General features: G+C 35.4%; 1 protein-coding gene across 3 annotated transcripts in view; it reads right to left on the bottom strand.

The window, feature by feature from the left end:
* Positions 1-1,019: 1,019 nt before the first annotated feature.
* ZNF570 (zinc finger protein 570) overlaps positions 1,020-17,620 on the bottom strand; it is a 39,192-nt gene continuing 22,591 nt past the window's right edge. For all 3 annotated transcript variants that reach the window (XM_043600649.1, XM_043600651.1, XM_043600650.1), the window contains one exon: positions 1,020-4,831. In XM_043600649.1, coding sequence (XP_043456584.1) covers positions 3,474-4,831 — 1,358 coding nt within the window. In that variant the 3' untranslated portion in view covers positions 1,020-3,473. The remainder of the gene's footprint in view (positions 4,832-17,620) is intronic.

The raw sequence follows: 17,620 nt of genomic DNA, 5'->3' as shown, positions 1-17,620 counted from the left end.
AGACGGGTAAAGAAAACACACACACACACACACACACACACACACACACACACACACACATCCAATGGAATGTTATTCAGCCTTAAAAACAAAGAAGATCCTGCCATTTACAAAAACATAGCTGAACCTGGAGGACATTATGCTAACTGAAATAAGCCAGACACAGAAAAACAAATATTGTATGATCTAACTTACATGTAGACTATAATAAGTTGAACTCACAGTGACAGAATGGTGGTGATGAGTGGCTGGGGAGTGGGGGGAAAGGGAGATATTGATCAAGAGGTATAAACTTTCAGTTATAAGGGTAAGTGCTGAAGACCTAATGTAAAGCATGGTAACTTATAGTTAATGTATACTTGAAATTTGCAGAGACCTCAAGTGTTTTCACCACACACACACACACACACACACACGATAACATGTAAGGTGATGGATATGTTAATTAGTTTGATTGTAGTAATCATTTCACAATGTATAAATATATGAAAACATCACACTGTACACCTTTATACATACAGTGTTGTCAGTCACAACTCAGTAAAGCTGGGGAGGAAGAAAAAGACTGATGGGGGAAAATGTGTAATAAGTAGGTCACAAAACCGTCAGCATAAGAATACAGTCATTGAGGGGGCGCCTGGGTGGCGCAGTCGGTTAAGCGTCCGACTTCAGCCAGGTCACGATCTCGCGGTCCGTGAGTTCGAGCCCCGCGTCCGGCTCTGGGCTGATGGCTCAGAGCCTGGAGCCTGTTTCCGATTCTGTGTCTCCCTCTCTCTCTGCCCCTCCCCCGTTCATGCTCTATCTCTCTCTGTCCCAAAAATAAATAAACGTTGAAAAAAATTTAAAAAAAAAAAAAAGAATACAGTCATTGTCAAAACACTGATATACCAAATTGTTAACAGTGATTGCATCTGAAATCAATTATGTGTCAGCTTCTTTCTGAAGGGAATGATGAATATGGATGGGAACACCAGTGGCATGCCTGAGATATAGTAAGGAAGTAACTTGACAAAAGCAAATACTTAAATGTTATTTTTTTATTATGAAGTAGTTTAAATATACAGAAAGATATAGAGAATAAGAACCTACCTATAAACCAACAACCAGCTTTATCAATTTATAAGAATTGGCCATGTTTGCTTATTTTTTAAAGAAGTGAGTGATTAACAGATATCTCCTTTTGCATCCTTTTCTCAAGCTCATTTTTCTCCCCCTCCAGAGGTCACCACTGTTTTGGATTTAATTATTATTTCCATGAATGTTGCTATACTAAATCTATATGGTATTTAGCCATGGAAAATACACATAGCATCAATTTGCATATTTTCAAACTTTATATAAATGGTACCATATAATACAAAATACTGTCTAGTTCAATTTCATTAACATTGTTTTAAGATTTATCCATGCTGACAGAAATATCTCTACTTCATTCTTTTTAACTTGGGATCTAACTTCTATTCACCCTAATGGTTATTTTGATTGCTTTAAGCTTTTCATTCTTAAATAATACTGAAATAGACTTTCATGTATACTTCTCTAGACACATGAAGAGAGGAGAGACTATAAGAGGTTTAAGTGTGGAACTGCTGGGTCAGAGAGTATACGCATTTTCAACTTTACTAGATATTGCTAAATTATCCTAAATACAACTACTTCCAATAGCACTGTATGAACATTCGTACTACTCCACATCTTTCCAGTAATTGGTACTATGATGCTTTTGCCAATGTAATGATTTTGAAATAGTTCACTATGATTTTATTTGCTTTTTCCTTACTGTAATGGATATAAACAATTATTCTAATAACCCCAAATGCATCTTTTCTCTATGGGTCTAAGCCATCTTAATCATATGCAGAATTTCTAGAAATAGGTCAGACTCGACAGCTGTCTTGCTTAAGAGTTCACACTTCATAGATGAATTTAGAACAAAGCTGTGAAATTAGCAGGAAAAAAGACCTGAGGAATTTTGGTTCTAATTGGAGTGAATTTGTGAATTAGGAATAGCTGACAACTTTTATTAGGCTGTCTCTTCAGCTTAGACCATATAATACTCCTCAGTTTATTATTTTTCATTTTGCTAGGTCTAGAAAATCTATTGTTTTATATTTAAGTGTTAATGATTTTAGCCTTTGAAATTTAACTCCATGAAGACATAGTCTTAGTATTGATCACTATTGTCTTCTTGTGTCTAAAACCATGTCCAGCAAACAGTAGGTACTCAATATTCACTGAAGGAGAAATTATATATATTATATATATATATATATATATATAATATATATAGGAAACCCTATATATATTTGTCTGTAGCTTTTTACCCTTAATTCCTATTTGGTTTAAATTTTACAACCACTGGCTAAAACATTCACAAACTTTATACTTTTTCTGTGGTGTAGAACAATTTAAATGCTTCTTAAATTACTTAGATTCACCCATACAATTGCGTGGGCCTGGTATATTTTTATGGGACAGTGTGAATTTCTATGTTTATTGGTTTTTTGGAGTTGTGATCCTCTATTCTTTTCTTGATCTAAATGTGAGTTCTATATTCTTCTCAATCATCATTCTCCTTATATTGTTTATCCAATTCTCTTTAGAAACTTCCTAAAACTGGTTGTAGGTGTTAGTAGTTCTACTTGTTGTCTATCCTGATTACGTATCTAGAGTGCAAAGACTCCCACTTATGTTTCTAAAATTTTTAGGTTTTCTTAATTCTGACCTGCTGCTTCCCAGGGATGTTCTACTTTGTCCACTGAAGAATTTTGTTCTAGCTGTGGAGTAAGTAACTTAACATATGCTGAGTATGTAGAACAGTGCCTGGTGCAGAGTAGACACTCAATACACGTTAGCTATTATGATTTATTGAATATCTGCTATAATTGATGTGCTACGTGAAGCACTTTACATGCAAATTTATTCCTTTATATGCATCAGTCTACAACAGACACTATATCATTTAATAATCACAGTTCTACAATACAGTATCCTTTATTATCCCTATTTTAAGAATTAAAGAAAACCCTGAGGTTTAGATAAGTCAAACAAATTACTCAAAGTCGTACAATACCACAGCAGTTGTAGAGCTGATTTTCCAGAATCTAAGCTCTTAGTCCTGGGAAGTGCCTAGTGCTCAGTGAAGGAGACTGGAATAAATAAAATAAGACTGAAAGGTATGTAAGAACCAGATAATGAAGCACCTCACAGACAATTTAAAGACTGAGGATGTTAGCTTAAGAAAATAATAAGCCAAAAAAGAAAAAAAAGTCTTAACTGGAGGCAGTGATATATTCTTATACTAAAAAAATCAGTTTGGGGCATGGTGGGAATGAATTTAAGGGGATCAAAAGTTGATATAGGAAGACCTCTTGGAAAGCTACAGTATGGTGATTGAGGTGAGATGAATCTACGGTGACTTTAGAGATAGAAAAAAAAGAATATAAATTCTGGATATATTTATGAGATAGTGTCTAGAGAACTTGGTGATTGACTGGATTGGGTGGTGAGAGTGACTCCCCAAGATGGATTCTCTGATGATGAGCAAGGTGTGCATGCTGCCTGAAAGTTTTCTTGCATTCCTTACATTCATAGGGTCTCTCTCCAGTATGAATTCTCTGATGTTGGGCAAGGGATCCACAGTAACTGAAAGCCTTTCCACAAACGTTACATTCATAAGGCTTCTCTCCAGTATGAACTCTCTGATGCTGAGTAAGGGATGAGTCATTGCTAAAAGCCTTCCCACACTTAATACATTCATAGGGTTTCTCTCCAGTATGAACTCTTTGATGTTGGGCAAGGTAGGCAATCTGGCTGAATGCTTTCCTACATTCTTGACATTTATAAGGTTTTTCTCCAGTATGAATTCTCTGATGTTGAGCAAGATGTGAATTCTGGCTGAAAGCCTTCCCACATTCCTTACATTCATAGGGTCTCTCTCCAGTATGTATTCTCTGGTGTACAGTAAGGTATGCACGAAGGCTAAATGCTTTCCCACAGACATTACATTCATAAGGTTTCTCACCAGTATGAACTCTCTGGTGTTGAGCAATGGATGATCTATTGCTAAATGCTTTTCCACATTCAATACATTCATAAGGCTTCTCTCCAGTATGAACTCTCTGATGTTGAGCAAGGTAAGCAAACTGGCTAAAGGCTTTCCTACACACTTTGCATTCATAAGGTTTTTCTCCAGTATGAACTCTCAGATGCTGAACTAGGTGTGCATTCTGACTGAAGGCTTTCCTACATTCCTTACATTCATAGGGTTTCTCTCCAGTATGAATCCTCTGGTGTTGAACAAGATTTGATCTCTGGCTGAAGGCTTTTCCACATTCTACACATTTATATGGTTTCTCTCCAGTATGAATTCTTTGATGAAGAGTAAGAGATGAGCTCTGGCTAAAGACTTTTTCACAGTCATTACATTTCAAAAGTTTTTTCTCTGTATAGATACTCTTGGGCTTAATGGCCATTAAATTTTTTTTAAAGCTTTTCTTATGTGTATCATGTTTATGTACTTTCTCCTCTTTGGTGGTTATCTGTTGTGTATGAAGCAGTGTGTTCGGATGGAAATTTCCCCAAGATTTGTTATATTCTTGTGCTCTTTTATTAATAAGGGCTTCTTCATGAGTGATTGTCTCTTCCTTGAAACATGCCTTCTGATTTACTGGCTGTGTCTCAAAATGGTCCTCACATTTCCATTCTTCTCTTAAACTGGAATACTCAAGGCCACAGCTTGTAAGTTTTTCTAGAATCTTCTGGGATGATTGTGCTTCATAAATATCTTGCTTTGAGGTTAATTCTTCAGTCTCACACCTAGATTCCCAGCCTGAAAAATAATTTAAAAACATGTCTCCTCTATGATGTACCAGAAGGAACATTTCTGAATTTACATTCATAAAGTGAAGTATGTGAATTTAATAACAAAACCCACAAGAACATTGGCTTTTGTAGTTCTGATGTTTGTAAGAAACTGAAAATAGATCATACAGAAACTTGAAGAGGAATGATTAGAAATTATAAGAAAATTAGTAAGGTAGGGGTGCCTGAGTAGCTCAGTCGGTTAAGCATCCAACTTCAGCTCAGGTCATGATCTCACGGTTTGTGAGGTCAAGCCCTTCATCAGGCTCTGTGCTGATAGCATGGAACCCACTTTGGATCCTCTGTCCCTGCCCCCCTCTCTGCCCCTCCCTCACACTTTCTCTCTCTCTCAAAATAAACATTTTTTTAAAAATCAGAAAGGTAAATCTCATGTCAATAAGGAATTATGGAGATGGATGGACTTGGTTACAATTTTATGCATGTATGAATAATACAAGCACTGAAATAACATCCATTATTATAGTTTTTTCTTGCAAGAATATTTATCAAACCTTGTGCCAAAGTCTTCTAATGCTTTTGATATTAAACAAAACAAAGATCCTTACCTTTATGGACCTTATATTCTTGGGGGAGATAGGAAATAAATGCTAAATGAGTAAATTTTATTATATGTTAGAAGGTACTAAGTGCTTCACAAGAAGAAAAGCAGGGTAAAAGAGATTAGGAATGTTGGTAAAGTCAGAGGTAGGAATAATTAATAAATTAACATTTAAGCAAAGATTTGAAATAAGTGAAGAAGTCAGTCACTTAGATATTGAGAAAGAGCATTGTGGGCGGAAGAAATAGCCTAAAAGTAGAAGCACATATGATATGTTTAGGGAATAGCAAGAAGGCCAGTGTGTCTGGAGAGGTGTTGTAGGAGATGAAGTCAGGAAATAAAAGATAAGATTATTTAAGGTTTATATACTTTCTAAGGAATTTGGTTCTTATCCTGAGTGGGATGGAAAGCCACTGAAGTGTCTGTGGAGTAGAGGAGTGATACTTATGTACAGTTCAATGAAAATACTGAATGGAGGCAAATATGGAAGAAGTAAGGGGACCTATGAATGTAGTAATCCAGGTGAAGATGATGAGGATCCAGACCAGAGAGCTATCAATGGAGGTATAGTGAGGTGGCCAGATTCTAGATGTATTTTGTAGGAAATGCCAAGAGGATATGCTGACAGATTGGATATGGAAAGTAACAGTAAAAAGAGATGAGCAAGCCTTCAAAGTTTATGTCCTGAGCAATAGAAGAATGGATTAGCCATCAACATTGATGGGAAAGGCCATGGGCACAGGTTTAGGTGGGGATATATGTAAGATCTGGAGTTCAGTTTTGAACATAATAAACTTAAAGTGTTTTTAATTTTTATTTTTAAAAATATTTATTTATTTTGAAAGAGAGAGATGGCATGAGCGGGGGAGGGGCAGAAAGAGAGGGAGAGAATCCCAAGCAAGCTCCACACTGTCTGCACAGAGCCTGATCCAGAGCTCGAACTCACAAACTGCAAGATCATGACCCAAGCCGAAATTAAGAGTCAGATGCTTAACTGACAGCCACCCAGCCAAGTTGATTTTAGACACTGAAATGGAAATGCTGAGAAGGCAGTGTTATGGACCCATAAGACTGAATTTAAGATGGAAGTCTGGACTAGAGATTTTAAACTAGAAATTACCAGCATATACATGGCAGTTAAAGAGAATATATTACCAAGAGAATGAGTATAAAGAGAAGAGAAAGGAGCAAGTAATGAACCCCAGAGACATTACCCCAGAGACAATGTATCCAACATTAAGATATTTGGGAAAAGAGAACAAACCAAAAGAGATTAAGAAGGAACAAATGTAAACCAAAAAAATCATGGCTAAGAATATTAACATCACATGATATGAAATTAAATGTTGTAATGAAAATCAACTTGTTCTGGGGTGCCTGGGTGGTTCAGTCAGTTAAGTATCCAACTTCAGCTCAGGTCTTGATCTCACAGTCTGTGGATTCAAGCCCCACGTTGGGTTCTGTGCTGACAGCTCAGAGCTTGGAGCCTGCTTCAGATTCTGTGTCTTCTTCTCTCTCTGCCCCTACTCCACTCATGCTCTGTCCCTTTCCATCTCTCAAAAATGAATACATGTTAAAAAAAATTTTTTTGAAAATCAACTTGTTCAATGATTTATACTGAAAAAGATTAAAATACAGAATCACAAAACACACACAGTACTGGAATATTAGTCAAGAAATGTCACAAAAGTAATAATAACAACAGCTAATAATAATGACCATTAAAAAGAATTATGAATATGTTGTGACTTGCAAAACACCAGATATGAATCATATCATAAATAAAATGCAAATAGAATGTAGAAGCTATGTAGAAGAAGGGAGATTACTATACTATTTATACTTATTTTTTTCAAATAAGATTGTATCATTTTGCAACTTCTGAATCAATTTTAAAAAGCAATAGAGGAAGGCATAAAGAAAATAACATCAGGAGATAACTAACATTGACAACAACAATGAAGAGGGAAAATACCCTAAAAATAAACTTTGCGAGAAATGAGCAAAAAGCTTTACAATTCTAATGAGGGAACTGCCCCCCTCCCCTTAAATTTGAATAAAGGGAGAAGATGCATACTTTGTTTTTCTATATGAAGAACCAAAATGTAAAGCCATTAATTCTAAAATTAACCTATTACTTCCATTCAATTACAGTCAGAGCCTCATAGTGAATTTTTTAAAAAACTGGGTAATAAAGAATTTGGCAGGCTTTTGTCCATAGTTCCAAGAGGTAACCCTCTAACCACTCTAAGTTACTGGAAGGAGTATAATTGTGAGGCCCTTGGACCATACCTGATAGTTTAATATTTTATTTACTTTTGAGAGAGAGAGAGAGAGAGAGCACGAATGGGGGGAGGCAGAGGGCAGAGAGAGAGGGAGACACAGAATTTGAAGCAGGCTCCGGCCCTGAGCTTCAGCACAGAGCCTGATGCAGGGCTTGAACTCATGAGTTGTGAGATCATGACCTGAGCTAAAGTCAGACACTTAACTGACTGAGCCACCCAGGTGCCCCCATACTTGATAGTTTATAGCTATAGTTTATGACTCATGGCATGCCCCTAGATAGTTTTTGCTAATGTGATGACTTAGGATGGAGGCTAGCCGTGCCAGAAAGACCAACCATGTGATTAAAGGGTTGGTGCTTTGAGCTATCATGGTATCAGTCTGGGAAGGGAAGGAGGCTGGAGACTGAATCACATTGGGCATTGGGCAATGATCCACTCAATCATACCTACCTAGTTAAACCAAAACACAAACAAACAAATAACTCTGTAACACTGAAGCTCTCTTGAAAGCTTATTCTTTTGAATATTGAGATGTCTGGAAGGCCCTTTCATGTTTCCAACTCTGCCAGACCTTGCCATTGGTGGCTGTGCTTTTGGCTGGTTCTTTGTTATCTTTTGCTACAATAAAACTGTAATCATAATATGGTTCTTTCCTGACCTCTGGAGGTCACTGTTGTGAGTTATCAAACCTGAGGGTGACTGTAGGCACCCTCTTATCTGTAGCCAGCTAGTCAAATGAGAGTGGCCCTGAAAATCCCCAAACTTGCAGAAACTATCTGAAATAAGCACAGTCTTGTGGAGCACCATTCTCTCAGATTTTTCAGTTTGGCAAACTGACTTCAAGAATTTTTTTTTTAAATCCTAAAGTTTATCAAAATAGTAAACATGTATCCAGGATAAGACTATATGCTGTCCATAAAACATGCATTAATAAATTTTAAAAAATTTTAATGTTTTTATTTATTTTTGAGAGAGACACAGAGCGTGATGGGGGAGGGGCAGAGAGAGACAGGGAGACACAGAATCTGAAGAAGGCTCCAGGCTCTGAGCTGTCAGCCCAGAGCCCAAAATGGGGCTTGAAGCTGTGAATTGCAAGATCATGACCTGAGCCGAAATTGGATGCTCAACCAACTGAGCCACCCAGGTGCCCCCGTGCATTAATAAATTTTAAAAGACTGAAATCATACAAATTATCTTTCTCAATCATAATGAAATGAAACTAGAAATCAATAGCAAAATAATACTGGAAAAATCCACAAATATGTGGAAATTAAACAACACACACTTAAACAACCAATGGGTCAAAGAAGAAATCACAAGGTATCTTGAATGAAAAGAAAAATATAACATACCAAAAAGTATGGGATACATCAAAAGCAGTGCTAAAAGGGAAATGTAAAGCTGTTAATGCTTACATTAAAAAAGAAAGATTGCAAATCAACATCCTAACTTTACATGTGAACAAACTAGACAAAGAGCAAACTAAACCCAAAGCTAGGAAAAAGAATATACTGAAGTAGAGATCAACAAAATACATAGAAAAATAATAGAATCAACAAAACCAAGAGTTAGTTCTTCAAAAAGATTGACAAAACTGACAAACTTTTAGTTGGACTGACTAGGGGAAAAACAAGTAACTAAAATCAGAAATGAAAGGGGCCACATTACTACCAATTACAGAGAAATAAAAAGGATTATAAGAGAGTAGTATGGACAACTGCATGCCGATAAATTGGATAAAACGGACAAATTCTAAGAAACACACAACCTTCTAAGACTGAATCATAAAGAAAGAAAACCTGAACAGACCCATAACTAGTAAGTTGACTGAATCTGTAATCCAAAGCCTTCCAACAAATAAAGGCCTAAGACCAGATAGTGTCTGTGGTGAATTCTATCACAGGTTTAAGAATTCACATAATCCGCCTCAAACTCTTCCAAAGAAATGAAGAGGAGTGAAGACTTCCAAACTCATTTTATGTGGCCAGCATTACTCTGATACCAAAGCCAAAGTAAGATACCATAAGAAAACTAGAGACCAATATCCCTTACGAGCACTGATGTAAACCTCATCAACAAATACTAGCAAACTGAATTCAACAGCATATTATAAGGCTTATACACCATGACCAAGTTGAATTTGTTGCTGGAATGCAAGGATGGTTCAGCAAAAATTAATGTAACACACATTAACAAAATGAAGGAAAAAACTCAAATGATGCAGAAAAAGCATTTTATAAAATTCAACACCCTTTTATGATAAAAACACTGAACTGGCAACAAAAGGAAACTACTTCAATATAATAGAAGCCATATATGAAAAGCCAACAGCTAACATCATATTCAATGGTGAAGGACTAAAAACTCTAAGATCAGGAACAAGGCAAGAATGCCCACTTTGACCACTTTGTCAGTATAGTACTAGATGTTCTAGCCAGAGCAATTAGTCAAGAAAAATACATTTTAAAAATCCAAATTATAAAGGAAAAACTAAAATTTGTAGATGATATGCTCTTATATGTAGAAACACTAAAGACTCTACATCACCCCCACCACTTAGAATTAACAAATTCAGCATAGTAGCAAAATACAAAGTCAACACACCAAAATCAGTTGTATTTCTATGCACAATCAACAATCTGAAAAGGAAATTAAGAAAACAACTCTATTTACAATAGCATGAAAAAGAATAAAATAGGAATTAACGAGATGAAAAACTGGTACAATGAAAAAACTACAAAACATTGCTGAAAGAAATTAAAGAAGATGTAAATAAATGGAGATATCCTGAATTCATGGTTACAACATTAATATTACTAAGACAGCCATATTACCTAAAGCTACCTACAGATTCAGTTGCAATCCATATCGAAATTCCAATTATGTTTTTTTCAAGAAATAAGAAAAATTCATATGGAACCTCAATGGACCCTGAATAGTCAAAACAATCTTGAAAAGGAAGAAGAAAGTTGGAGATCTCACACTTCCTGATTTCAGAACTTTCTTCAAAGTTCTACAGTAATCAAAACAGTGTGGTACTGGCATAAAGAGACATACAGACTAATGGAATAGAAAACAGAAAGTCCAAATATAAACCCTCACATGTATAGTCAAATGACTTTTGATAAGGGTGCCAACAAATAGGAAAAACCCACAGCTAATCTTACTCTCATTGAGGAAGAACTGAACACTCTTCCACTACGGTCAGGAACAAGACAGGAATGTCCACTCTTACCACGGATATTTAACATAGAACTGGAAGTACAAGCCACAGCAATCAGAAACCACAAGAAGTAAAAGGCATCCAAATTGGCAAGGATCTACTATTTGTAGATGACATGATACTCTATACAGAAAATCCAAAAGACTCCACCAAAAAACTGCTAGAATTGATACATGAATTCAGTAAAGTTTCAGGATACAAAATCAATGTACAAAAATCTGTTGCATTTGTATAAACCAATAATGAAGCAGCAGAAACAGAAATCAAGGAATCAATCCCATTTACAACTGCACCCAAAACAATAAGATACCTAGGAATAAATCTAACCAAAGAGATGAAAAGACCTATACTCTGAAAACTATAAAACACCAATGAAAGAAATTGAAGATGACACAAAGAAATGGAAAAACATTCCATACTTAAGAATTGGAAAGCAAATATTGTTAACCTGTCTATACTACCCAAAGCAATCTACACATTTAATGCAATCCCTAGCAAAATATCAATAGCATTTTTCACAGAGCTAGAAAAAACAATCCTAAAATTTGTATGGAACCACAAAAGACCCCGAATAGCCAAAGCAATCTTGAAAAAGAAACGCAAAGCTGGAGGCATCACAATTCCAGACTTCATATTATATTACAAAGCTGTAGTGATCAAGACAATACGGTACTGGCACAAAAAACAGACACATAGATCAATGGAACAGAAAAGAAAACCCAGGATTGAACCCAAAACTATATGGCCAAATAATCTTTGACAAAGCAGTAAAGAACATCCAACAGAATAAAGTCTCTTCAACAAATGGTATTGGGAAAACTGGACAGCAACACGCAAGAGAATAAAACTGGACCACTTTCTTACACCATACACAAAAGTAAATTCAAAATGGATTAAAGACCTCAATGTGAGGCAGGAAACCATTAAAATCCTAGAGGAGAACACAAGCAGTAACCTCTTTGACATTGGTCGTAGCAACTTCTCACTAGATAGGTCTCCTGAGGCTAGGGAAACAAAAGCAAAAATAAACTATTGAGACTTCATAAAAATAAGAAGCTTCTGCACAGTGAAGGAAACAATCAATAAAACTAAAAGGCAACCTACAAAATGGGAGAAGGTTTGCAAATGACATATCTGATAAAGGGTTGGTATCCAAAATCTGTAAAGAACTTATACAACTCAACAGCCAAAAAACAATCCAGTTAAGAAATGGGTAGAAAACATGAATAGACATTTTTCCAAAGAAGACATACAGATGATAAGGGTGCCAAAACCATTCAATGGGGAAAGGACAGGCTTTTAACAAATGCGGTGAAAATTGGATATCCACATGCAAAACAATAAAGCTGGGCTCTTGCTTTACATCATATACAAAAGTTAACCCCAAGTGGATCAAAGACCTAAATGTAAGACCTAAAACTGAAATATTTTTAGTTGTTAACATAGAGAAAAAAAATCCTCATAAAATTGACTTTAGCAATGATTTATTGGTTATAATACTATAATAAAACATAGACAACAAAAGAGGAAGTAAAAAAACTGAATTTCATGAAAATTAAAAACTTCTATGCATTAAAGATTAAAATCATCAAAATAAAAAAGCAATCCACAAAATGGGGTAAAACATCTGCAAATCATGCATCTGAAAATGCATATATATCCAGAATATATAAAGAACTCCTACAACTCAGTAAGAACACAATTTAAAAATAGACAAAGGTCTTGAATACACATTTTTCCAAAGAAGAGATACAAATGTCCAACAAGCATGAAAAGATGTTCAACATCACTAATCATTAGGGAAATGCAAATCAAAACCACAAAATGCCACTTCATACTCATTAGGATGGCTACTGTTAAAAAGAAGAAAGAAAGAAAAGGGTGGCTGGGTGGCTCAGTTGGTTGAGCATCCAACTCTTGATTTCAGCTCAGGTCATGATCCCAGGGTTGTGGGACTGAGCCCCATGTTGGGCTCTGAACTGAGTGTGGAGCCTGCTCAAGAGTCTCTCTCTCCCTCTGCCCTTCTCCCCTGCTCACGTGCTCTCTAAAATAAAAAAGGGGAAAAAAAGATTAAAAACAAACAAGAAAAGAACAGGTGTTGGTGAAAATGTGGGGAAACTGGAACCCTTGGCACTGTTGGTGAGAACGTAAAATGGGAGAGCCTCTGTGGAAAACAGTATAACAGTTCCTCAAAAATTAAAAATAAAATTACCATAAGATCCAGCAATTCCACTTCTAAGTATATACCCAAAAGAATTGAAAGCAAGGTTTCAAACAGGTATTTTTACCCATATGTTCATAGGAGCATTATTTACAATAGCCAAAAGATGGAAGCAACCAAAACATATGTCATTAAATGGATAAACAAAATGTGATATATACATACAATAGAATATTATTTCACTTTTAAAAAGGAAGAAATTGTGGGGCACCTGGGTGGCTCAGTTAGTTAAGCATCAGACTCTTGATTTTGGGCTCAGGTCATGATCTTATGGTTCATGAGTTCAAGTCCCGTGTTGGGCTCTGTGCCGACAGCGTGGAGCCTGCTTGGGATTCTCTCTCCTTCTCTGCCCCTCCCTGGCTTGCTCGCTCTCTCTCTTTCTCTCTCAAAATAAATAAGCAAACATTAAAGAAAAAGGAAATTGTGACACACGCTACAAGATGAATGAACTTTGATTACCCCATGTGAAATAAGCCAGTCAAAAGAAGACAAACGCTGTATGATTCTACTTATATAAGGTACTTACAGCAGTGCAAGTCACAGAGAGAAGGTGGAATGATGGTTATTGAGACTGGGGAAAGGGAGAATGGAGAATTACTGTTTAATGTGTATAGTTTCAGACTTACAAGATAAAAAGAGTTCTATGGCAAGATGCTGGTGACAGTAGCACAACACTATGAAAGTACTTAATGGTAGTGAATAGACAGTACTTTAAAAACAGTTAAGAGTAAATTTTGTTATATGTGTCTTACCATAATTAAAATAATTTTAATCTGTTTTTAATGTGAGACAAAAGAATAAAATCCTGAATAAGGAAGAGACCTTATAGATAAGTAAAAAGAACTATGGTCCATTAAAAGCAGACAAATGATGTGAAGAGACAATTTTTAAAATAACTGGGTAATAAAGGCATGTAACAAAATCAATCTCATGTGTTCAAAGAAAATTAAGAAAACACATTATGATATTATATTTAATCTACCACATTACCAAAAGGTGTAGATGCATCCTTTCTCATTCAGAGAGAGTGTACATGGGTATAAAATTAGAGCAACATGGTAGTGAGTAACTAGATCCTTTAACAGTACACAGGATCCCTGTCCAGCAATACAGCAGGCTAGTTAAAATGACAAACCAGACATATTGAAACAAACAAACTTAAGATGTTGTGTAAAAGAGAGAAAATATCTTTTTAGATGTGTTGCAAATCTGGCAAAAAATTAAGGTAAACTCCCAGAGGTCAAAAAGACTTCAAAAGTTACTTTTGAGTCAGTAAGGGGCAACTGTTTAACCTGGATCAGTTTATTTTTTTTTTTTTTTCAACGTTTTTTATTTATTTTTTGGGACAGAGAGAGACAGAGCATGAACGGGGGAAGGGCAGAGAGAGAGGGAGACACAGAATCAGAAACAGGCTCCAGGCTTGGAGCCATCAGCCCAGAGCCTGACGCGGGGCTCGAACTCACGGACCGCAAGATCGTGACCTGGCTGAAGTCGGACGCTTAACTGACTGCGCCACCCAGGCGCCCCAACCTGGATCAGTTTAAAGCATCAGTTTAACCTGGATGAGAAAGAAGGTCATAGGCACATCTAACTGGAGTTTTAGGAAAAGAAAATACAGTGAATAGGGGAGTAATAATATGTGAAGAAATAACCATTGATCATTACCCAGAAACTGTTAAGACCAGAATAGTCAGATACAAGAATCATAATAAATCTTAAGTAGAGCAATTAAAATGAAATATGGGGCACCTGGGTGGCTCAGTTGGTTGAGCCTCCAACCTCACCTCAGGTCATGATCTCATGGTTCACAAGTTCGAGCCCCACGTCAGGCTCTGTGCTAACAGCTCAGAGCCTGGTGCCTGCTTTGGATTCTATGTCTCCCTTTCTCTCTGCCCCTCCCCTGCTGACACTCTGTCTCTCTCTGTCTCAAAAATAAGTAAAAACATTAAAACATTTTTTTTAATGAAATCTACATTGAGCTTTTTTAATGAAATCTACACTGAGCTAGCCAGGTGTCCCATAAATGTTAAATTTTCTAAGCTAATCAATACAAGAAAAAAAATAGACTGTATAACTTTCAAATTAGCAGATGGAGAAAAAGTCAAGAAACAAGAAAAAAATGGAAAAAGAATTTATAAAAGAAAATAAGATGGTAGAAATAAGTCCAATTCTATTAGTAATACCAAAACATGTAATTGACTGCCATCATTTAGTTAAAACACAGATTATCATAGAATAAAAAACTTTTTAGCTATATATACTGTTTACAAGAGAAACACAGAAAATAAGAGAATAAAGGGATAGAAAAACTACATCAAGTATTAACAAAAGAAGCCTAATATAGCTACACTAATATCAAGCAAAATAATTAAGAGAAAAATCATCAGTAGATTTAAAAAGGGTAACAATAATATATGGAAGAATTTACCAGAAAGATAGAACAATCCAAAAACATATGACCTAATAAAATATTTTCAAAACAGAAATAACCAATTGTCAGAATTCTAAAAAAATGTATATATTCATCATCACAATTTTTAAAATAATTTTTAATGTTTATTTATTTTGAGAGAGAGAAAAGAGAGAGAGAGAGAGAGTGAGCATACGTGCATGGCAAAGAGCCAGAGAGAAGGGGAGAGAGACAGAATCCAAAGCAGGCTCCACAGGGTCACTGCACAGGGCCTGACATGGGGCTTGAACCCATGAAACCATGAAATCATGACCTCAGTCAAAAATCAAGAGTTGGACGCTCAACCAGCTGAGCCATCCAGGTGCCCCTCAGAGATTTTTTTTAAATCAATAAAGACACAGAAGATTTGATCAGCAAAATTAATGAGCTTAATCCAATGAACATATATCAAATGCTGTACACTCCACAACCAGAAACAGATAATATTTTTTAGGACACAACAACCACTTAACCACTAAGACATAAAATAAGTTTTCAAAGAATTTGAGTTAAACAGACCATCTTCTCTAACCACAATGCAATTAAAAAATTTTTAATTTGGAACTTAAAAATTCCACTTAATTCATGGGTCCAGAAGAAATCAATGGAAATTAGAAAATGATTAGATATACATGACAACAAAAAGATGACATATCAAAACATGTGGAATATATCCCTAATATAGTCTTAAGTGCTTATAATAGAAAAAAGAAAGCCTCAAAAATAATGAATTATCTAACTTTAAAACTTAAGAAAAGAAGGGCACCTGGGTGGCTTAATTGGTTAAACATCCAACTTAAGCTCAGGTCATGATCTAGTAGTTTATGAGTTAAAGCCCTGCATCTAGCTCTATGCTGACAGCTCAGAGCCTGGAGCCTGCTTCAGATTCTGTGTGTCTTTCTCTCTCTGCCCCTCCCCCACTTGTGCTCTGTCTCTCAAAAATAAATAATAAACACTAAAAAATTTTTTGAAAAAAACCAAAACTTAAAAAAAGAGAACAGCATAAATAAATGCAGGAGGAATTAAATAATAAAGAGGAGGAATAAATGAAATTTTTAAAAAGATAAATTAGAGAGTGTCAGTGAAGAGAAAAATGACTGAAAATACTAAAAAAAAAAGTGATAAATCCATGGAAAAATTTGTTTCTCCCTTTTTGGGAGGAAAAAGAGATCATAGTTACATATACTACCAACTTTAGATAAGAGAAGATAATGGGCAACTTTAATAAATTTGAAAATTTACATAGGACATAAAAATTCTCAGGAAAAAATGCTATAACTTCATTACTATAGGAGAAACAGAATCTTAGCACAAACTGAATTAGTTCTTTTCACAAGAAATTCTTTTTACAAGAAAATCACAGGACAAGATGAACAAAGTTCTACCAAACATTCAAAAAACAAAGAATTTTGATCTTACACAAATTATTCTAAGGAAGAATAAGAGGAATACTCACCAATAGATTTTATGAGACTAGTATCTTGATTCTAAAATCTGACAAGAAGAGTTCATGAAGGAAAAACTGCAGGTCAACTTCACTGATTAACACAGATGCAAAAAATACTAAATATATTGGCAAAGAGCAAGTAGCCATGAATGAAAAAGCTGTAAAAATGGATTGGTATCAGGACTACAAAGTTGGTTCAACATTAAAAATGTAATATGTAATTCACCACATTAACAGATAAAAAACTAAAAACCATCTAATCATCTATGGATAAAGAAAAACATTTATTGAAACTCAAAAGCTTTCCACAATGAAACTCTAGCAAACAGGAACAAAAAGGTATCTACCAAAAACCTTTAAACATCAGAATTATTAATAACAAAATATGAAAGCACTCTCATTAAGACCAAAGGGGAAAAGAATGCCTGCTATCATCACACAACAAAAAGAAATAAAAGGCATCCAAATAGGCAAGGAAGAAGTCAAATTTTCACTATTTGTAGATGACATGATATTCTATATAGAAAATCCAAAAGACTCCACCAAAAAATTGCTAGAACTGATACATGAATT

The sequence above is a fragment of the Prionailurus bengalensis genome, chromosome E2, assembly GCF_016509475.1.
Source record: "Prionailurus bengalensis isolate Pbe53 chromosome E2, Fcat_Pben_1.1_paternal_pri, whole genome shotgun sequence".
NCBI lineage: Eukaryota > Metazoa > Chordata > Mammalia > Carnivora > Felidae > Prionailurus > Prionailurus bengalensis.
This window is presented reverse-complemented; position numbering and strand designations above follow the sequence as displayed.